At 35.9% G+C, this 23,696-nt stretch overlaps 2 protein-coding genes across 4 annotated transcripts in view; one reads left to right on the top strand and one right to left on the bottom strand.

The window, feature by feature from the left end:
- Positions 1-377, bottom strand: part of STARD6 (StAR-related lipid transfer (START) domain containing 6) — a 31,633-nt gene extending 31,256 nt beyond the window's left edge. The window contains exon 1 of the mRNA XM_011950996.1: positions 288-377. Within this exon, the coding sequence (XP_011806386.1) occupies positions 288-377 (90 nt within the window). The remainder of the gene's footprint in view (positions 1-287) is intronic.
- A 3,569-nt stretch (positions 378-3,946) lies between these two features.
- The window catches only part of LOC105518127 (chromosome unknown open reading frame, human C18orf54), a 24,646-nt gene continuing 4,896 nt past the window's right edge, over positions 3,947-23,696 (top strand). Inside the window, exons 1-8 of one of the 3 annotated variants that reach the window (XM_011950988.1) lie at positions 3,947-4,004; positions 4,857-4,886; positions 6,554-6,882; positions 7,673-8,461; positions 8,801-8,951; positions 11,757-11,859; positions 18,566-18,697; positions 20,329-20,399. In XM_011950988.1, coding sequence (XP_011806378.1) covers positions 6,600-6,882; positions 7,673-8,461; positions 8,801-8,951; positions 11,757-11,859; positions 18,566-18,697; positions 20,329-20,399 — 1,529 coding nt within the window. In that variant the 5' untranslated portion in view covers positions 3,947-4,004; positions 4,857-4,886; positions 6,554-6,599. Of the gene's footprint in view, positions 4,106-4,603; positions 4,887-6,553; positions 6,883-7,672; positions 8,462-8,800; positions 8,952-11,756; positions 11,860-18,565; positions 18,698-20,328; positions 20,400-23,696 lie in introns of those variants that run through there. The other 2 variants (XM_011950987.1, XM_011950989.1) reach the window with 2 other exon arrangements.

The raw sequence follows: 23,696 nt of genomic DNA, 5'->3' as shown, positions 1-23,696 counted from the left end.
TATTTCATATATATGTTGAGATATATATATATATTTCAGAGGCAGGGTCTCACTATGTTGCCCAGTCTGTAGTGTAGTGGCTATTCACAGGCACAATCATAGTGCATGACAGCCTCAAACTCCTGTGCTCAAGCAGTCCTCCTGTCTCAGCCTCCTGAGTAGTTGGTACTATAGGTGCATACCACTGCACCTGGCACAGAAAATACTTTTTTTAAAAAAGTCTTTACAGTGAATTGTTTCTTACTTAAAAACAAATTCTTGAAACATATTTTAACTTATTTTCTTACTGAAATTTTAACCACTTTCCAGCCTGATGTATCTTGAGTATAACCTAAAACTTCTTGGACAGTTTTTTGGGCAATTGCCTTGTAGTCCATCTGTCTGCAAAGTTTTAAAAACAAACAACTGGTAAGAATATAATCATATAAAAGCTTAAGAAGTGCTATCTTACATTTTAATATTATTTCTATAGTGCCTATCACATAGAAATGAACACAATTACTTGATAAATGCATGTATGCATGAACCCCTCTCTGCTTATAGTCTTTCAAACAAGAAATTGTGGTGTAGTAGGAAAATCTAGACTTTGGAAACAGAGACCTGGGTCATATCTTGTCTCTGCCACCTAATAATTCTGTGAAGCATATTACTTAGTATTTCTGTTTTTCCATTTTTCTCAAGGTATAAAATTAGGATAATATCTGTCTTGTAGAATTAGTGTGAGGATTAAATAAGATGATATGCTTAAGGTTCTATCCAGTGCCTGGCATACTATAGTCAATCAATAAGTAATTTTAATTTCTAACAGTTTAATCATGCGTCCTTTCTCTTCTGAAGCATCATGAGGTGTTGGTTATGTGTTCTTGAGGATTAATCTTTTTAAAGTGAGTAGCAGTGGCACTACATGATTTTGCCCCTGGCTTCCTCTTCAAATATACCTCCTACCAGGCTTCTTCTTGTCCACTTAGCTCCAATCATTTGATCTCCTGGCTGTTCCTCAAATACAATCAAGCAATTTCCAACTTCAGGTTCTTTGTACTTGCTGTTCCTTCTGCTTGTCACTTTCTTCTGCAATGTGTTCATATAACTGTTTCATAGGTATCTTTGCTTAAATGTCACCTCCTCAGATAGGATCAAGTTTAAATCAACTGAATTTAAATGTACTAAACCCTACTTGAAGTTAGAAACTACAATGGACTGAATGTTTATGTCTCCCTAAAATTCATATGCTGAAATCCTAACTCTCAGGGTGATATTAGGAGATGATTAGGTCATGAGGGCAAAGCCCTTATGAATGGGATTAGTGCCCTCACAAAAGAAACTCCAGGGAGCTCACTGGCCCCTTCTGCCATGTGAGGACACTGCCAGAAGTGGTAGCAGTCTGCAACCAGAAGAGGGCCCTCACTAGAACCTAACCACTCTGGCACCCAGATTTCAGACTTCCAGGATCCAGAAAGCTGAGAATTAAATTTATTGTTTACAAGTCATTCAGTCTTTGGTACTTTCTTATGGCAACCCAAAAGGACTGAGACAGGCACTGTGGTAGGTGTAGCAACAACAGTTGAGTAAGATACTAGATACTATTTCTGCTGTGAATGAGTTCAGGAAGCTGCAGTCTCACTGGTCGTTTGGTTCATCATCCAGCTTTCAGTTAGGGGAAGCTGGCCGGTAAGTGGAAAGCAGAACTGGATTCAAATCCTGACTTTGTCACTTAGCACCAGCTATATTATTTTGGGTAAATTGCTTAATCTTTGAACTTCAATTTCCACATCTATAGAATGGGGATAATAATATCTATCTCACTGAATCATTACGAGAATTAATATATGTAAAAATGCTTGAAACAGTGTGGAGCCCTATACTAGGTTATCAAAATGGTTAGTTTCTCTTTAAAAAATGGACACATGTAAATCTATCATTTAAAAAACTCTCCAAAGATCTGCCTCCTTAAGCACTTAAATAAATCTTCTTAAAGTTTAATTATTAGAACTTTTCTTCCTTAGCTCTCACCTAAAACTCTTCAGGTTGGACATAAATCTATTTTCTCTTATTTAATTCTCCAGCAAGGCACAACAGGTGATAGCCTCTATATTTGAAAAGTTTTAGTAAACCATTATTATAACCTCCTCTTTCCTAGCAGAGTCCTGGTTTCTTTACCTTTCCTGACAGATTTAATGCAGAATTTTAGTAACCACTGGGGCTCCTCTCCAAATCCTTGTGGAAATCTCCATATTTCTTAACCTGTGAGGAAACAAGGCAGAAGTAGAATTATTTAGATCCATGAATTAGGTAATATATTTGATAATTTCCTTTATATCTTCTCAATGTCCTTTGTCTATACTTTGTCTTCACTAGGAAACATTTGCTATATATATGCCCCAAGATGAAAGAAAAAGTTAGTACAAAAAACTTTAAAAGATAAAAAGAATCTTTAAGAAACTTTTTTTTTTTTGAGACGAAGTCTCGCTCTGTGGCCCAGGCTGGAGTGCAGTGGCACCATCTCGGCTCACTGCAAGCCCCGTCTCCCAGTTTCACACCATTCTCCTGCCTCAGCCTCCCCAGCAGCTGGGACTATAGGTGCTCGCCACCACGCCCGGCTAATATTTTCTATTTTTTTAGTAGAGACGGGGTTTCACAGTGTTAGCCAGGATGGTCTCGATCTCCTGACCTCGTGATCCACCCGCCTCGGCCTCCCAAAGTGCTGGGATTACAGGCCTGAGCCACTGCGCCCGGCCAAGAAACCGTTTTAAAGAAACTCAGTTTAAAAAGACATTTAGGTGGAATGTGGATACAAAAATCTAACCTTTTAAGCTCATGTCATTAACAATCCTTGTTTAATCTCTGAACAGGGCTTGTCTTAGCATAAAATACCGTTCTTGATTTCCTATTAGAAACCTACTTGATATTAACTGATCCAGACACTTTGAAGATTATTGGGACATACCGCTAGCAGGGTATGTCTTATTTTCAAATCACCAACTATTACTGCCACAATAGACTTATGTTTAACTACCAAACTGAACGTTAGAGCTTCCGGGCTTTTTCATTTGTTAAGAGAAAAGGGAAGGTAAAATTTAGTAAGCCACAAAGAATAAAAAGAAGAAAGCACCAACAGTAAGACTACAGTTGTATTACCTGGTGATAGAACATCGGATGAGCTGGAACATATTCAGATGGAGTCATGGTCAAGGATATCTTCACTCATAAGGTCAGTGGAAAATAAACATAAACCAAGACTGGGATGGCCTCGTTTTTGTATACACCAATTGGTTGAAACTGGATTCTTTCCAGATTTGCAATCAGTTTTACACATGTTAGTGGGTCTTTACATCTGTTTGTATAATGTCCCTTTGTCTGGGCTGCCTGACTGGTTCCCAAGGAGTTTGTTAAATCCCATCCCTGGCTAAACTCGTCTCTCCCATGTCCCATCTGCTTTGTGTGTGAGAGGCTCCGGGGTGCGATAGGAAAGGCATTGAAGAGGGAGTGAAAGAGTGAGGGGCGCTGCCTACTAGCTGAGATGATGTCTTATTTTTGGAGGGGTATGCTCTGAAAGCGGGGAGGCTGAGCTCACTTGGAAAAACTGGAGCTGTGGGGCCGACTCTCAGCAACCGGAACGACGGCCGCCAGCGCCCTTAAGTCTCCCTCCCCATCCAGTCCCCTTCCGCAGACCCCGGGGCCGGCCGAAGGGAGATCAGCTAGTCCCCGCGCAAACTGGCCGAGACTAGCTGTGACGGAGGTTGGGAGGGCGTGGGGGGCAGGGACTTAGATGCAGCCCACATCCGCCCCTCCCAGCCCCAGAAAGGAGGGAGAAACAGCACCTCCCAGCAGGGGTCGCGACCTAACGCCCCACAGCATCCTTTTCTCGGCTCCGGCGGCTTCCTCGCCTGCCCTAGCGCCCGGCGCCCCACTGCCGCGCGTGCGCACCGCAGGCCGGCGCCATGTTGGGGCGGTTTGAAAGCGAGCGCGGGCGTTGAGCTCTGCTGTGACTACTGAGGAAGCTGCGCGTAAGCAGAGCCTGAGGCGAGGCGGTGTCCGGGTTCGGGATGCTTTGCGGTGTCTCGCGTTGGGTAACAGGCCTGAGCTTTCGGCGGAGAGCTGTGGAAGTGTGCGGTTTTTTTGGTTTTGTTTTATTTTTATTTTGGGGCCTTAGGGGTGAGTTAGGCTGGGAAGGACGGTGTCTTTTCGAGGGTTGTCCCATCCTGTGACAGCCGAGAAAAGGCGAAAGGAGAGTGGCGAGGAAAGAGGAGGAGACGTCTCCTGAGGGAGGGCGCTTGTAGAGTCTCTGTGGAAGGAGGAACACTGTAGGGGGAGTGCCCCTTGGACGAGGCAGGGTCGCGGTACGCGGCGGAGGGGCCTGACACAGGCGTTTGGGGACCTGAGGCGGCGACGGAAAAGGGCTTGCACTCTGGGTCTGTCGCTTCCGAACACTTCTCCATTGCGGCGCTTGCCCTGGTTGCTGAATAAATGGTTTCGGAGTGAAAAGCACCTCTTTGAAGACCTTGTCTATGTCTGTGACTGACGGGCGGTGGAACATCAAAGGGAGGGTGTCGCCTGATTGGGGCTGGAAAAGTTGGAATTCAGAGCGCCCGGTAGGGGAAAGATGCGCAGCGCGGGGGGCGGGCGACCTTCGCTGGCCGGTCGTGGGTTCCTGGCTTTCTGCTGCTGAGTAAACAAACGTTCCGTTTCCTAACTTAGGAGTCACAGAGCTATTTCCAAGAGTTGTTCTTAATTTCCTGTGCGATATTCCCATTGGCTATTTGACACTGAACGTTCTGTTTTTGAATCAAAGGTAGTTGAAATTTCTTGTCAATAAGTTTAAAATTCTGTTTTTCCGCGTAATGGATTTTCTTTTGGAGATTCGAACTGAAGCCTGTACAGAGGAAATGGTAAGATATATGGGATTTGCATGAGATATATGGGGTTCAAAATAATCCTGTGGCTGAAGTGGGAAGAAGTGGGTGGGTCCATACCCACTTTCAGCCGCAATTGAGGTCTGTTCAGTGATTGTTGGAAACAGGATAATGAGTGCATAGGGGTTTATTGAATGATTCTACTTTTGCATACTCTTTTGGGGAAAAGTTGGAAAACTTTTCATAATAAAACTTAAATTGTGCATTTTCTTTTTGTCTGTCCTGTGTGTTGAAATAACTAGTAAATGTTATCATCCACTTACGGATACCAGTACAACAGCTTTCTCTTTTACGGTTTTGTAAAATAAAATCAGTAGCCTGTTCGGCATTCAAAGAGGGAAACGTTTGGTCAGGCTTATCCAAACAAATTTATTTGAGTGAATTTAAACTTCTTTAAATAAAAGGGATACGAAAAAGGTGAAGCTGGCTTAGTTTAGCCATTCGTCAGAGATAATACCAATATTACAGCATTCAGAGGAATCAATGAGACGAAACAACTGTTACCTTATATTCTGCCATTTCCACTGACCACGGTCAGATCTCTTGTAATGGCCATTGTATGCTCTAACGCTGTGGTAGGATGATGTTTTACTTTGTCTCTTATTTAATTAGAAAACTTTCGATATTTTAAAGCCAAATTTAATAGTTACTAAGATTACAAGTTGTTATAACTTAAATATTTCTAAAATTATAGCCAAAAATTAAACATTATAACATCATAGCATATGTTAAGTCCTCAACAATACTTTTTTAGTATAGCAAATTAATTGATTTAATTTTAAAAAGAATGTCATCATGGACTGAATTAGTGCCGGTTCGTTCTGTTATTTCTTAGGTTTTCAAATATACATCCTATTACTGTACTGAGGTGGACAGGGATTCTCTCAATTTTAATAATGGAAAAACAGTAAGAAGAACACGTTGGGTTGATTTTCACATTATTTAAGCTTCCTTTAAAAGAGGTGAGCTGAATCCATTTAACATAAGAATTGAAAATAGGGAGGGTGGTAGCAAAAAACGAAGGTCAGGAAATGGTTATTAACTATTTTAGGAAACGTGCATATTGCTAGCTCATTCCAGAATAAGACCTGCAGTTTATTTACAGTTAAATGTTGTAAATGTACTAGCATTTATAACATTGAAAGTGAATATTCTCCATTGTTCCTCCTTCTTTTGAATACTTCATTTGATGGCTTTAAAAAAATTATTGAGCACTATTATCTGCAGCACATGGTGGTAGGCTTATGATTTGAAAAATATTGTGTATAGGGGAATTTTAGGTATTGTGATGTCATAGAATATATCACCATAAGAGAAAAGACTATTCGTAAGTAGTTTTTAGGACTTTTTAAGGAGTGAGTACTCTTTCCTTGGTCTTTTCCATGTATATTCTCAGATAATTTTTGTATACATACTTCCAGACACGTAGTAGGTACTCACAGAATGTTTTCTAAATCATCGATTAAGCAATTCACAATAATAAAGATAACAAAAAATCTACAATTCCAAACAAGAAGTGTCTGTTATAGATAATGGATTTTATTCTTTAAAGAAAATTATGAAAGGTTTATATATTTAGTAATTTTGTTTGTATATGGTCACTATTTTAATTGGCACCTTAACATTTTGTTTTTGTATTACAGTTGTTTTTAAGGGAAATGAATAGAAATAATCCACTTTGAAGAAGCCATGGCAAAATCAAAGACAAAACATAGACTTTGTTCTCGGGAATCTTCAGTATCTTCGCTGCTGGCAAGCTGCAGTCTGAGTGGTAGTAATTCCTTTAATTCTGATGGCTCTTATCACTATAAAGATAAGCTGTACAGATCTGCTTCTCAAGCTCTACAGGCTTATATTGATGATTTTGATCTAAACCAAATGTATCCTGGTGCCAGCACTGGAAAAATTAACATTGATGAGGATTTTACTAATATGTCACAGTTCTGCAACTATATTTACAAACCAAACAATGGTATGCTTTTATTTTTTATGTTTTCTTTATGTTCATATGTTTTGAAGCATTTGAGAGATGTACTGTAGTATTGTAAAGTTTGACATTATTTTTGTTATTTTTGAGTAAAAATAACTTATTGAGATCTGGGTATTTTTGTAAAATGATTATATAATTCTCTATGTAACAGTAATATTCACAAGATGTTAAGAGTTTGTCCATAATAAAGCTTCCTTGAAGACAAGTTTGGAAAATGCAGTTGTTGATAAGTCAATTACTACTTTACTGAACACTTACAGAATGACCCTAGAATAGAAAAAGTTTGTGTTCAGTTCTTAGGGGTATGTGGTCAATATATTCCAGAAGAAAAGAATGAGAAGAGCTGTTCTCTATGTGTAATCCATGCCATTGCAGGGTTTGTAGGTGAGAAAACAAGTTATTTTTCCACCTAGTTTAATAGCGTATTTTTTTCTAAGCTGCAGCCAATATTGAGTGACCAATGTTACTGTGATTGTATTAGTGTATCAAATATGTCTAGATGAAAAATGTTGAAGAAACAGTAAATTTGAGAACACAGGAAAATTCAGGAGGTTGGAGAGAAACATGCAGAAATTAACACAGAATGAAGAATCATGTGAGAAAAAAAGCACATCGTATTTTATCAACCTATACCTTTTTATACTTTTAATCGAAGCTTTAGTGAGGATAAGGGGAAAGCAGCAAAATGACTCTTAAATGCTTAATTCTCATTTACTGTTGGATATTATAAAATATTTGTATGTAATAAACAGAACTGTTCTTTGTTTTTCAGCTTTTGAACACCTTGATCACAAAAAGCACTCAAACTTCATATCCTGTAGAAGACAGACTATTAATGACATAGACTCCATGAGCCTAACAACTGATGATCTATTAAGACTCCCGGCAGATGGATCATTTTCTTGTACTTATGTTGGACCGAGTCACCGAACAAACAAGAAAAACAAGAAATGCCATGGAAGACTGGGTTCATTGGACGTTGAGAAGAATCCAAATTTTCAAGGACCCTCCACTCCCGTGGGCCAGGATAACTTTGTTACTCCTGTTGTATGCACAAATATAAATGGAAAGCAATGTGGTAGGCTAAAAAACCCAAAACTTATGAATAGGACTAATAATTGCATTTCTGAATCATCTTTGTCTTTTCCCAAGAAATCGTCTTTCAAGGACAGTTCAGAACACAGTCTTGAAAAGAATTATCCAAGATGGCTCACTAGCCAGAAATCTGACCTTAATGTTTCAGGGATAACTAGTATACCTGATTTCAAATACCCAGTCTGGCTCCACAATCAAGACTTGCTACCTGATGCAAATAGTCAAAGGGTTTGTCAAATATTTAAAGATGATCAATGTTCCCATAGACACAGTCATCAGGCACAAGGAACTTCTCAGCTTATGAATAAATTAGATTGTTCTGAATATGCTTTTGAACCCTCAAACCTTTCAAATTCCTTGAGTGATGATAAAGAATTAGTTAATGAATACAAATGTGATTTTGAACATAGTCAATGTCAATGTGAGAGTCCACTTCTCCCAGGACAATCCACAAAGCCATTCAGTGGTAATACTTTGTTTATAGCTTATAGTTCTTTTTCTTTTTTTTTAAACCAAAAGAAATGCTGTAAAGTTGATGTGATACATCCTGGGAGCTTTTATGTTTTGTTTTCATGTAATACATCTTTTTAAAATGCTTATAATCTTCACATGCAGCATTTTGTACCTAGAAAATGTCTTTTCTCCCATTTTTTTCTTTGCTTGAGATGTCACATTGTAACATAATTTGCTGTTATAGATGAATGTACATTCCAAATGATCAGAACTCTTGTTGACTTTGTGAGATCTTGCTATGCTTTACATTAATTTTTTTCTTTAAGGATTAATAGCCGTCTTTTACAATTAGGTGAAAAAATTGAATTGCTTATCTTGAAGGCCAAGAGAAATCTAGAACAGTGTACTGAAGAATTACCAAAGTCCATGAAAAAGGATGACAGTCCTTGCTCATTAGATAAACTTGAAGCAGAAAGATCATGGGAAAATATTCCTGTTACTTTGTAAGTAAGTGACAATGGAAAAACTGTTTAGTTTTCCAAATGAAAAATGTCATGTGAATATCTGATTTATATTTAAATGGTGATTAATAATACTGTAATTCCATAGAACAAAGCTTTGTGTTACTTGCTTTAAATTTCATTTTCCTTTTATTGCCACAAGATGGTATAATGTTTCATAACCTTAGTACCTTATATAACATCTATCTTTGTTATGTGTTCATTTTGTTTCATTATAAAATATTGATAAGCATCTTAATATGAGGGATTAGAACTAGAAACAATTATTTTGCAGAGTAGGGTTATGAAATTCTTATTATTTTCTTCTGACTTAAAGCTTTTCCTCTGTTCCTCTATATTCTCTCCATATAATGGAGTTATAAATTTCTTTTTTTTTTTGAGATGGAGTCTTGCTCTGTCACCCAGGCTGGAATGCAGTGGCACCATCTCGGCTCAGTGCAACCTCCGCTTCCTGGGTTCAAGCCATTCTCCTGCCCTCCTGCCTCAGCGTCCCCAGTAGCTGGGATTATAGGCCTGCACCACCATGCCCAGCTAATTTTTGTGTTTTTAGTAGAGACAGGGTTTCACCATGTTGGCCAGGCTGGTCTCAAACTCCTGACCTCGTGATCCGCCTGCCTCGCCCTCCCGAAGTGCTGGGATTACAGGCTTGAGCCACTGTGCCCGGCCTAGAGTTACAGATTTCTTATCGTTTACATTTTACTTTCCCTTTTAGTTGTTGTTTTCCTTAAATGATGGTACATTTTTTATTATCAGAATAAGCAGAAATGCCTTATTGCTAACCCCATATCATGCCTTAGGCTTTGATAATTTATTAATCTTTAGTTGTCTAAACTTTCATTCTGTTATAGACAGAGTCTGTTAGTTCCTGGATTCTTTTTTTTATTCTCAGTTGATTGTCTGTTTTCAGAATGTAGACATTGACTATAATTCCAATTTAGAAGCCTACCTATTGCCATTTTCTTGCTGTATGGCCTTGTACAATTTACTTGACTTCTCTAAACTCTAAAGATGGAGAAATAATGTCTGCTTCAGGGTTATTGTGAGGATTAATTTGACTAGAAAATGACTATAAAGTTTCTGACCTAGGATGAGCTCTCTTATAAATTTTAGTAGTGATGATGGTTATCTAGAATATTTTATTTTCTCCTTTTAGCTTCATTTCTCCTTATATATTTCATATATATCATATTTCATATATATGTTGAGATATATATATATATTTAAACTTGGGTTGATAATGAGTTCATGTAATGCTTAACTTCTCTTATCCTTCTTGTTTCCTAGTTGCTTATTTTGTCACTTGTTCTGTGTATTAATAAAGTATCATAGCTGCAATACTTTGATTTTAATTGGAACCAAAATGGGCAAGCAAGTAGTATCAGAGGTGCTTAAAATTTTTGAATGTACTTAATGTATTTTATAATTTGATAATGTAACTTCTAACTTGTATAGTTAATACTATCAATAGTTTGGCTGAGTACCTTGCATGTAACAATTCAATTTGGAAGACTGAATTTATATTGTGATGGGAATGTTTGTAGATAAAACTAGTGATGAATTGCTGAGAAGGAATAGATCTCAATTTGAGATTGACAAATTATTATCAACCTGTCATCAAAAACAAAATGGAATAGGAGTACTCCAGGTAGTATTTTAAGTGGTAGAGCAAAACCACAATCAGATCATTGCTTTTTTAAAACAGCTATTATGGAAAAGCTCAAATAAATTATGAAAGTAGAATAGCATAATGAACCTCTATGTACTCTTCACCCATCTTCAACAATGTGGTAAATGTTTTTTAATAACAGATGGGCAGATCTACAAAGTGTTAGTAAAGAATCGGGGAAAGAACTACCTGATAGGATGAAAGAGCTTGTGAATTAGAAATCAAACATGTCAATAAAGAAGCATGCTTATTAAGAAAAACATCAGCATTGTGTAAATGTTAAAAAAAGATTCTTAGATATCTGAGTTCTTGAGTTACAAACATACCTTATAGTGATGTAAAAATAAGATAGAAATAAGTTGAATTCATTTTTGTGATTAATAGAATTGGATTCTTGGAACATTCTTATTTTTGCTGGGGATACCCTTTCCTCTACTACCCCGTGAATATCAGGAAAAAAATGGGTATTTATTAAAGGTACTAGGTACATAGAAAATTAATTCAGTTTATGCAATATATCTGTGAGATAGATGGGACTACAAATGTTGAAACTGAAATTCAGATAAATTACCTAAGTTCATACAGTGAGTGGGATTGAGATTGCATGCAGGAATGTTAATTTCAGAATTCTTTTTCCAGAATAATCTGTCCTTTATGTTAATACCAGTTATAAAGGGGAAGTCTGTTCTGTTGCCTTCAAGTAGGAGAACATTTAACTGCCATTCTAGTAAAAACTTTTAATAGTTCATGGGGTTGTTGATTATTATCTGGTAACAATGTTTAATTGGAAAAATATACTGTTTATTTCAAACAAGGTGAACTTGTGGAGCATAGTCTGTAGTTCAGGCCTTGTTTAGCTGAATGCTAATATCTTCAGTTTCTTCATAGTGTTTTCTTAAAACTTGAAAAGAGAAGCAGGGAGATAAGAAGGGGTTGGATTCTGGTATCAGTTTAGGGAGAAGATAAGGGAATTAACATACAACATTAATATGGATCATATCCATGATGATTATTTCTTGGTGATTACTTGTATTTAAATGAGAATTCTTAAATTATGTACTGTTTACTTTTTAGAAATTGGGAATGTAATTACTATCTTGCATCCTTTAAATCCTGTTTAGCAAATCTCCTATTCCTGTTAACTCTGATGATAGTCCTCAACAAACTTCAAGGGCAAAGAGTGCTACAGGGGTTCTTGAAGACTTTCTAAATAATGATAATCAGGTAGGTGAAATTAAAAGTTTTAAAACTTATTAAAAAATTTATGAATAATATGTAGATACTAATTTTTAAGTTACTTAGATAATTTAAAGTAAAAAAGACTCAAATCTCCTCTCAAATACACATAATTCCTTCCAGAATTATTGATTATATTATTTTTTATAATATTTAAAATTTTTAAATTAACACAATAATCATACATATCTGGGATACATGGTGATGTGATACACCATGAATATATAGTGATCAAATCAGGGTAATTTGCATACCATCATCTCAAATATTTATCATTTCTTTGTGTTGGGAACATTTAAAAATCCTCTCTTTAAGGCATTTGGAAATATGTAATAATTTATTGTTAGTTATAGTTAGCTGATACTGCTTTAGAGCACTGGGACTTATTTTTTCTATCTAGCTATAATTTTTTTTATCCTTTAAGCAATCTCTCTCTATTCCTTTCCCAGTCTCCAGTAACCACTATTCTACTCTTTACTTCTATGAGATCCGCTAGTAAGCTTTCCCGTATAAATGGGAACTATGATATTTATCTTTCTGCTCCTAGCTTGTCCTCCAGAGTGATACATTTTGTCACGAATGACAGGATTGCTTTCTTTTTGAAGACTGAACTATATATATATATATATATATATATATATATATTTTTTTTTTTTTTTTTTTTTTTTTTTTGACAGAGTCTTGCTCTGTCACCCAGGGTGGAGAAGAGTGGCGCGATCTGGGCTCACTGCAAGCTCCGCCTCCCGGGTTAATGCCTTTCTCCTGCCTCAGCCTCCTGAGTAGCTGGGACTACAGGCGCCCACTACCACACCTGGCTGATTTATTTATTTATTTATTTTTTGTATTTTTAGTAGAGACGGGGTTTCACCGTGTTAGCCAGGATGGTCTTTATCTCCTGACCTTGTGATCCGCCTGCCTTGGCCTCCCAAAGTGCCGGGTTTACAGGCTTGAGCCGCTGCGCCTGGCCTGGCTGAACAATATTCTGTTGTATATATATGTCGCATTTTCTTTACCCTTCTATCTGTTGATGGATACTTAAGTTGAGTCTATATCTTGACTATTGTGAATAATGCTGCAGTAATGGATAATACTAATTTATATTCCACAAGTGATTATTTCTTAAAGGTAAGTTGTAATGGGAAATCTTAAACCATAATAATTACCTTCTTTGTCTCTTTCTACAATTGTTGACTTAGTCCGATTTGTCTTATATAAGTAAAGCTACTCCTACTTGCTTTTGGTTACCACTTGTGTGGAATATCTTTCTCCATTCTTTCACTTTAAGTCTATGTGTATCTTTAAAGGTGAATGGAGTTTCTTGTAGGCAACATATAGTTGAACAATGTTATTTTTATTCAGGAAGTCCATTTCAAATTTTAACTGGGGAATTCAATTTGTTCACATTCAAGGTTAATATTGATAAGTGAGGACGTATTCCTGTCATTTTGTTTACTGTACTCTGGTCATTTTATATGTTCTTTCTTCCTTTTTTCCCCTCATATTATCATTACGATTTGGTAGTTTTCTGTAGTAGTGTTTTATTCTTTTCTCTCTGCTATTAAGTTTTATATTTCCATGTGTTTTCATGATGGTGATTATCTTTTTGCTTCCAGATGTAGGATTCCCCTGAGCATTTCTTGTAAGGCAGGTCTAGTAGTGGTGAATTCTGTTGGTTTTGGTTACGTAAGAAAGAGTTTATTTCTCTTTCATTTCTGAAGGAAAGCTTGGCTGGACATAGTATCTTGGCTTGCAATATTTTTTTCAACCCTTTTAATGTATCATCCTGGCCTTTAAGGTTTCTGCAGAGATATCCACTGTCAGTTTAATGGGAACTCCCTTACATGTGACTTGATGGTTTTCTCTTGCTGTTTTTAGAATTGCCTTTGCGGTGTAACCATAATGTGCCTCTGGGAGGCTGTTTTTAGCTTAAATCTACTGGGGGCCATTGAGCTTACTGGATTTGGATGTCCATATCTCTTCCTAGATGTGGGAAATTTTCAGCTATGATTTCATTAAATAGGTTTTCTGTGCCTTTTGACTTCTATTCTCCTTGTGGAATTCCCATGATAAGACATTTGTTCATTTTATAGTACCCTTCAAGTCTTGTAAGCTTTCTTTACTCTTTTTCCTTCTCTGATGGGGTAATTTCAAGTGACTTATCCTCAAGTTCAGAGATTCTTTATCTATTTGATCAAGTCTATTAAGCTGTCTATTGTATTTTAAAATTTCATTCATTGAATTCTTCACTGCATATTTTCTGTTTGGTTCTTTTTTATGATTTCTGTTTGTTGACTTTGTTGCTCATATTGTGAATCGTTTTCCTGATTTGGTCAAATTATCTCTCTATGTTTTTGTGTATCATTGATTTTTTTTTTTTAAAGATTTTGAATTCTTTTCCCACCAATCTGCTGATTTCCTTTTCATTGGAGTCTGTTACTAGAGTTATTATATTCCTTTGGTGGTGTCATATTTTCTTGGTTTTTCATGTTTCTTGTATTTGTTTGTTGGTATCTGTGCATCTTTCTGAATTACTTTCTGTGTGTTTTGTTGATGTTTGCTGTGTTTTCTTAGAATAGCTATTTTGAATTCTTAGTTTGCCAGATCATCTGCAGGTCTTTAGGATCAGTCACTTATTTTGTAGAGATTTTCTATTTGGATTTGTCTGAAGTTTTCTCATGATTAGAATGAGGTTATGCATTTTTGGCAAGAATGCTGAAGAAGTGATATGCTGTTCTCACTGCATCATCTCAGAGGGCTCCTTATATATTTATATCATTAATATATTGATAAGTTAATGCAATAATAGTAATATGTAATAAAGATATAATATGTAAAAACTGAACACTTGGTTAAGGTGATCTTTATCCTTAGTAAAGATACTGATTCTACTTGTAATTATTAAATATCTTAGAAAGAACTTTGAGACTTTGCAGATATCCTGTTTCTTCTCAAACTTCCGTCTACTAATTTTAGTATCCATTTGTGAATCCTATCTTGTTTCTATATTAACTGAAAACCTTGTATAATGAAAAACTATCTCTTCCTTTATATTTGTTTAGTAAATTATATTATACAGATTCACTATTTTATTCTTGGTTTAGAGTACAGCATAATTAGTTATGCTGCTGTTGAAATTGTTTCAGGTTAGGCCATTAGGAGTTCCTTCATGTTGGCTCCTGTGTCCTTTTTACATGTCTCCATTCTTTTTTGAGCAGTTCTTTGAGGAGCCATGGTTCTTTGTATTGGAAAATGGCATTTAGAAACTAGGATCTAGGCATTAGTTGTGCTGAGTGCTACTAGGGTGTTGTTCATTCTAAACTATGTCAGCAGGAAGACCTAGGAAACAAGTTTACCAACCCACACATACTCACATATGTACATTTCTTTATCTGTTGATCTGTGTACATATATGTGTATATGTGTGTGTACATACAAACACATATATGTATAAAATCATGAGTTCGTATTGATACCTCTGATTCCAGTCTAATACCACGGTTTGTTTTAGCTTTTCCCATTCCCTATTTGTAACTTTCTCCTCCTATGAGAATCCTTTCATTATCTACAGTAAGTTTGTTTGTTCAGTCTTATTATACATGCAGAGTAGTTTTAGAATTGCTAACCCATATTCCTGTAATTAATCAATTTACTAACTAGATTACATTATTTGTCTATTGCTTTTTTTTGAGACAGAGTCTCACTGTGTCTCCCAGGCTGGAGCACAGTGGCACAATCTCTGCTCACTGCAGCCTTTGCTCCCAGGTTCAAGCAGTTCTCCTGCCTTAGCCTCCCGAGTAGCTGGAATTACAGGCACCCACCATACCCGCCTAATTTTTATATTTTTAGTAGAGGCAGGGTTTCACCATATTGGCCAGGCTGGTCTTGAACTCCTGACCTCAAGTGATCCACCTGCCTCAACCTCCCAAAGTGTTGGGATTACATGCGTGAGCCACCACGCCCAGCTAAATATTCCTCTTTTCATCTTTAGCCTTATAACATCATATCAAAATACTGTTTTCCAGAGTTACTTAGGTTAATTATTTTCCTCCCAACTCCCTTTGGTGTGGTTGTGCTGTTTATTTATAATACTGTTAGTTGGTTCATTTGTCTTTGTATACGGTTGGTCCTCTGTATGTGTGGGTTCCACATCCGTAGATTCAACCAACTGCAAATTGAAAATTTGGAGAATAATAATAAACATAACAATACAAGAGTAAAACATAATTTAAAACACAATGTGCAAGTATTTATGTACTGTTGACGTTGTATATTATTTATTAAAGGTAATCTAGAGATGATTTAAAGTTTACAGGAAGATATGCGTAAGTTATATACAAATACTGTGCCATTTTATAATCAGGGACTTGAAGTTCCTTGAACTTTTTTTTTTTTTTTGAGATGTAGTCTCACTCTGCTGCCCAGGCTGGAGTGCAGTGGCACGATTTCGGCTCACTGCAAACTCTGCCTCCCGGGTTCTGGCCATTCTCCTGCCTCAGTCCCCTGAGTAGCTGGGACTATGGACATCCACCACCACACTTGGTTAATTTTTTTTGTATTTGCAGTAGAGATGGGGTTTCACCATGTTAGCCAGGATGGTCTCAATCTCCTGACCTTGTGATCCGCCCACCTTGGCCTCCCAAACTGCTGGGATTACAGGCGTGAGCCACCACACCCGGCCTTCCTTGAACTTTTATATTCACACAGAGTCCTGGAAACAGTCTCCCAAAAATCCAGCGATGACTGTATATTGGGTTCTCCTCTTGTTCTGTTTGGTTTAAATAATTTGTTTTTTGAATGTATGAAATGTCACTATGGTTCTAAGAGTCAGAGATATACAGAGACGTACCCAGAGACATTAACTAGCAGGTGTCAATGACAAGTCTCAGAACAAATTGTATTATCCATACAATATTTTTAAAACATTCATTAACAGTGCCACAAACAGTTCGTATGTTTTCTAGTTTTCTGTCTTCTTTTGATACTGTGACCACTACTTTGCATGAAAATCACTCAGCTCAGGCATAAATTCCAGAGGCAGCCTTTTGTAACTGTTATGGTTGGCATAGGCAGCTGAAGTTCTAAAATAAGATAGTGGCTAGATGCAGATCATTTGGAGATTATGCCTCAGATGCTGTCTCCCAAGGTGTAGGAGTATATCCTAACTGGATCCTTTTACCCTGGTTTTTTTTTTTTTTTAATGTTTTTATAGTGTTGTGGTAAAATATACATAACATAGAATATACCATTTTAATCATTTTTAAGTGTACAGTTCTGTGGCATTAAGTACCTTCACACTGTGTAGCTATCACCATTGTCCATCGCCAGAACTTTATCTTCTCAAACTGAAACTTTGTACTCATTAAACTCTAACTCCCTATTTCCCCCTCTCCCCAGCCCCTGGTAAGTAGCTTTCTACTTTTGTCCCTATGGACTTGTTACTGTAGGAACCTTGTATAAGAATAATCATTATATACATATCTTGTTGTGACTGGGTTATCTTGATTAGCATAATGTCTTTAAGGATCATGTATGTTGTAGCATTTGTCAAAATTTCCATTCTTTTTTAGATTGAACAATTTTCCATTGTATGTATGTGCCACATTTTGTTTATTCATTTACCCGTCTTTAGACTCTTGGGTTGCCTCCATCTTTTGGCTATTGTGAATAATTTTGCTGTGAAGATGGGTATACAAATATCTACCCAAGTCCCTGCTTTCACTTCTTTTGGATATATACCTGGGAGGGAAATTGCAAGATCATTCAGTAATTCTATGTTTAATTTCTTTTGGAATTCCTGTACTGTTTTCCACAATGGCTATGGCATTTTACCTTTTCACTCCCTGTTTCTTATATCCTGTTCTATAACTGTGGAAGTGTCTTTAAAATCTTTTTAGCCATACTGCTTACCTTGAGTATCTTATGCTAATCAACAACTTTCTATAGAATTGAAGTTTAAGTAGTACTTATGGTGCACAGTCTATGTTAAAATATATTAAATTACAGACATCTGTAGAGTCCTATTTGCTACTTGGTAGATGGCTATTAGGACACAGAAACTCATTTGAAAGATGTAAACTAATAGACTGATAAGACTTTTAAAAAGAAATTTTAAAATATCCCTCACTGATTATCTTAAAAGAATCTTGACCATCTTATGTATCTGAAATACTGCTGCATTCTTTGAACACAAATAAGGTCAGTGGTAATCGAGCTGTGAGTGTTATTTAGGTAGAAGGAACGTGTGGCCCATGAAGAGGTGAAAAGCTAGCATTCTGTTATAAAAACATGTTTTAAAGTGTGCAGAAATACTGTATTTGAAATTTTGGTCCTTGATCAGCTGAAAAGAACATGTTGGTTTACCTGTCCTCTGAGGACCTTTCATTTCATTTAAAATTTGTGATTTTGAATGTGCTAAATTAATTTGTCATAAATATAAACGTGCACTATTTGTTTTAAAAGAGCAGTGACTAAAAAGGATATCCCAAACTGTTAATCATGATTGTCTCTAAGTAACTTCACCTGGGGCCTTGGAATAGGGAAGTGGTGAGTTACAATTTTGATTTTTTAAAATATTGATGTATATTGTTTGGATTTTTACATTAGTTTTCTATTAGGGGAAATTAATACAAAATAAAACTCTTCTTTCCCTGAGTTTGGATGGTTAACCTTATACTATCATCTGTTTTAACCTTAGAGCTGTACTCTTTCTGGAGGCAAACATCACGGTCCTGTTGAAGCCCTGAAACAAATGTTATTTAACCTTCAAGCAGTACAAGAACGTTTTAATCAAAATAAGACCACAGAGCCAAAAGAAGAGATGAAACAAGTAAGCACAAACATGAGTTATGAATTGAGATTTGTGAATTTGTGTAAAGATTTTTTTCTACATTTTTTAATAGACCTACTTATAGTTTCATGTTAGTAAGCATGCCACATACACATGTTGTAAGTGGCAGTAGTATTCATTTTTGTTGGGAAGTAATGTACTCAACATTTAATTCTGTTTGATTTCTGTAGGTGTTTATCTCTAAACAGATTGTTCTATTTAACTTATGGTTATAAATCCAACATCTTATTTAGTTATGATGATGTTACAACTGTAGTATCAAAGGGTTTTAAGAATTGTTTTGTAATACTCTACAAAATTAATCTATATGGCCCATCTTCTGGTAGTTATATTCGGGGAGGCCTAGAAAACTTTTTCAACATTAGATTCCTCCACACACCTTTGTCATTTGGAATTTAATTTTGTTACTTCGTGTTTATTGGCTGTTATGAGTACACTCATATCAAGTTTTATTTTAAAGCCATTTTATTTTTTCAATTTGTGTATTTCCTGGGAATTTGAAAATCTGTTTCTGTTTTGGACTGCCATTCTACATGATGAATTTTTTCCCACAAAAGTATAGTGTTTAAGAACATAGAGTTTCTGTTTTCCCAAATATGATAGTGAATTCTAATTCTGTCACTTACTAGCAAGTGCAATATTTGTGCAAATCATTTAACCTCTTTAGTTTCAGTTTCCTATTTAAAAAATTATTGATTTTTAATTGACTATATATATATTTTGGGTGTACAACATGATGTTTTGAAACATCATGGAATGGCTAGGGGAGCTAATTACCTCACCTACTTTTTGTGGAGAACATGTAAAATCTGCTCCATTAGTAATTTTCAAGTATACGATATGTTGTTTATAATTTTAGTCACCATGTTGTGAACAGATCTCTTGACCTTATTCTTCTCACCTAACTGACATGTTGTATCCTTTGACAAACATCTCTGCAACTCCCCTGTCCCCACACCCAGATTCTACCTAGAAGTGAGATTATTATTTAGTGTCTGTCTTTCTGTGCTGGGCTTATTTTATTGATCAGTTTCCTTTTCTGTGCAGTGAGGATGTTAAGAAGATATATATAAAGTACTTAGTATAGTGCTTGGTACATGGTAAATACTCAATAAATGATGGCTGTTTTTATTGTCATTGTTTTATTGTTATTCAGTAGATATATGAAATTCAGTTTTCATTACAAATGAGTGAATCAGCTTTTGAGAACCTTCATAGTCTGCTCATTTGAGTTGTATTTCTTAATTTCTGTCCTTACATTCTAATAATCATAACGTTAATATGTAATCTATCCTTCTTTCCCCTCTCGTTTTAAACATCATTGAGATACAAGCCTGTTCAGTAAAGTCATAATTTTAAGCCAAGACTTGATTTTTAATGGACATATGTGTAGAAGTATACTTTAGGACAGTTGAAAAATGGCTGTTAGTTGGAGTGTTTTTACAATAAATGGAAAATAAAAATATTTAATGTTCTTTTGAAAATTATTAGAATTCTTTGGAAATGTAGAAAATATTTTTTAATGTTTTAATCACATTGTAAATACCATTTAATTTTATAGTTATATAATATTTTTAATATTTTTTAATATTTGGTGTTTTTAATATTAGGTTTCAGAAGATGATTTCTCTAAATTACAGTTGAAGGAAAGTATGATTCCTATTACCAGGTCACTTCAGAAGTAAGTATTCTTTACTAATATGGATGCGAATCCATCTTAACCATTCCTGTGACTCAAATCAAAGTTACAGGGTAGAAATAAGTAGTTTTAAGAGTGGCACTACTAGGCATATTTAAGCTTCTTGGAGCACACTGTTTAATTACACTAAAAAATATTGTTTTCTTTCAAACTTGTGCTTTTTCCTATTCAAAATATCCTAAGGACCTAATGAGGATAGCTTTAGACCTCTAAAATATAATGGATATGAATGACTCATTTTTGAGTAGTAATAGCAATAATTTATGATAGTATTTTTGTGAGTATCCTATAACAGGAACTTGTATGAAATGTGTTTTCATATATTCTCTCTAGAATAAATTTAATAATGAATGGATCATTATTTGGAATGTCACTACAGAAATCTAAAGTAGATATAATGACCTGGATATAAAGATAGGTCTAATTTTCTTAGTTACATTGTCTTAAATAATAAAATGGAGAAAAATACAAGTTGTTTCTATAGTCATAATATTGACAGAAGAGAAGGGTATTTATTTTGGAGTTTTTGTGTGACTGTAAAGTGTCCTCAGAAGATGGAATACTGAGCTTAGGAAATACTGAGATTAAAAGTTTCCACTCTAATCACACCATTTCACGTGGCTACCTTTTATACTTTGAGAATTTGCTTAGGCTTCTGTGATCTAAGGAAATGGTGGAAAAATAAAACACTAGACATGTAAACTTATGAATCTAATTGTCACAAATGTGTATATAGTTTTCATAGTTAAAATATATCATGTAAGATAATTTTTTTCTCTCTACTTAATTTATTATCTTTAGGGTATAAATAATGCACCTTTGTTTGTAGCTTGCCGTAGTACTGGGGTATAATGTTCCATACCTAATAGAATTCAGTGAATAATGATAGTAGTAGCTAACATTGAATGTTTACCAAATGTCAGTATTCTGAGTGCTATTGAATATAATTCATGTGATCTTCACAACCTTATGTGATAAGTACTATTATTATTTTCATAATACAGATCAGAGAATAGGCATGGAGTAGTAAAATAACTTGTCCAGTGTTGCATAGCTAGTAAGAAGAAGAAGGGTGATTCAGACTAGGTAGTCTGATTTGAAAGTCTGTATTTTTAACACTCCTCTTATTAATGATAGTGATGAATTATTAATTGAGACTAAGTACAGGGCCTCAGTTGATCATCTAGTATGAAAACTTCAATCTGCTTTAAAATTTGAGGTGAATGACCGTAAGTTTTCCATTGCTCTTTAAAGCATTGATACTGAACTTATCACAGACCTAAATGTGTTTTCTGAGGTAATGTACATATCCTAGATGTTTTTTCTGGTGAAAACAAACACTAGATTGCAAGTCATTAAATCACCACAAAAATCAATACTGATCTATAAGTGCTTTTACCATTTGCTAGAATTTTTTTAATAGTAACTTTTTTTCTACTATAAGCAATCAAGTCTTACCTGTATATGGAGTTTCATTTTTAGAGAGAGTAAGTTTTATGTTTTGTTACATGGCCTTTAGTTATTAATTCTGTTGTATTAATTGGAACAGTCTTAATTTGTCTTTACATTCAGAAGTATTGTCAGTAAGACGTTTGTACTGTAATGAAGTAAGCTTACACTTACAAAAGTTATTTTCAGTCTGTAGATTAACTGTTTTAAGGACAATTTAAATTTAATTCCTTCTCAGAATTCCTTTTTCTGGCTGCAAAATATTCTGGTTAGGTATATGGTCATCTTTTCATACTTCAGATATTTCAAATGTATTTCAGAATTTCTAAAATATTTCCAAAATCTTTCAAAAGTTACTGATTATACTTTGTAGGCTTTATTGGCCTTTCCTAAGGTAAAAGTCCTGTTATGGCTCTTTACGTTCCTTGAATAACTGTTTTTGTTTTTAATAATTTGGGTGGCTTCATAGGTGGGAATTGAACAATGAGATCACTTGGACACAGGAAGGGGAACATCACACACTGGGGCCTGTTGTGGGGAGGGGGGAGGGGGGAGGGATAGCATTAGGAGATATACCTAATGTAAATGACGAGTTAATGGGTGCAGCACACCAACATGGCACATGTATACATATGTAACAAACCTGCACGTTGTGCACATGTACCCTAGAACTTAAAGTATAATAATAATAAAATAATAATAATAATTTGGGTGGCTAACCAGTTTTAAGATATCTTTCATTACCCATAGGGAACTGTAAGCTAGTAGTCTGGCCTTTGTTTAGTCCCTTAAGTACTCAGTTTTCTTATATTCTTCAAGTGGAAATATGTGCTCTCTAGGAAGACTCATTGGAGCTGGGATTACAGGCGCATGCCACCACGCCCAGCTAATTTTTGTATTTTTAGTAGAGGCGGGGTTTCGCCATGTTGGCCAGGCTGGTCTCGAACTCCTGACCTAGGGTGATCCGCCCACCTCGGCCTCCCAAAGTGCTGGGATTACAGGCGTGAGCCACCGCGCCCGGCCAATTTTTATATTTTTAATAGCGATGGGGTTTCACCATGTTGGCCAGGCTGGTCTCAAACTCCTGACCTAGGGTGATCCGCCCACCTCGGCCTCCCAAAGTGCTGAGGTGACAGTGCTGGCCACCACCTCCAGCCAAATGTTTTAAAATTTTAGTTATTTTGCCTCTGATTGGTTAGTAGCTTTGGGTGAATTATTGTCACTTAGTCAATGAAGGTGGGAATCTCAAAAATTAACTGAAGTTGCCAAAAAAGGTGGGAGAATTGAGAGTCTTCTTATTACATTTGAGTAAAAGTGTCTAAGAAGTATAGAGTACAGGGAAATAGATATACATGCAGTAATTAATGCTACTAGTTTCCTTCCATCTCCTTGTCCTGGATAAAGTGGAAGATGCAGTTTATTATACATTTATTGAATAACTTCTATGTGTTAGAGACTATAGAATAGAGTGTTGTAGCCATTACCTTTCTGCTCACCATAAGTGGAAATTACTGACATTGGAGGTTATTACACAGCTTATGTTTTTTTTTCTTTTTTGCATTTAATTGTGGGTTTTTTTTAGATGGAGTTTCGCTTTTGTTGCCCAGGCTGGAGCTGGAGTGCAGTGGCACGATCTTGGCTCACTGCAGTCTCTACCTCCTGGGTTCAAGCGATTCTCCTGCGTCAGCCTCCTGAGTAGCTGGGATTACAGATGCCTGCCACCACGCCTGGCTAATTTTTGTATTTTTAGTAGAGACGGGGTTTCACCGTGTTAGCCAGGATGGTCTTTATCTCCTGACCTTGTGATCCGCCTGCCTTGGCCTCCCAAAG

This window comes from Colobus angolensis, unplaced genomic scaffold, assembly GCF_000951035.1.
Source record: "Colobus angolensis palliatus isolate OR3802 unplaced genomic scaffold, Cang.pa_1.0 Scaffold312, whole genome shotgun sequence".
NCBI lineage: Eukaryota > Metazoa > Chordata > Mammalia > Primates > Cercopithecidae > Colobus > Colobus angolensis.
This window is presented reverse-complemented; position numbering and strand designations above follow the sequence as displayed.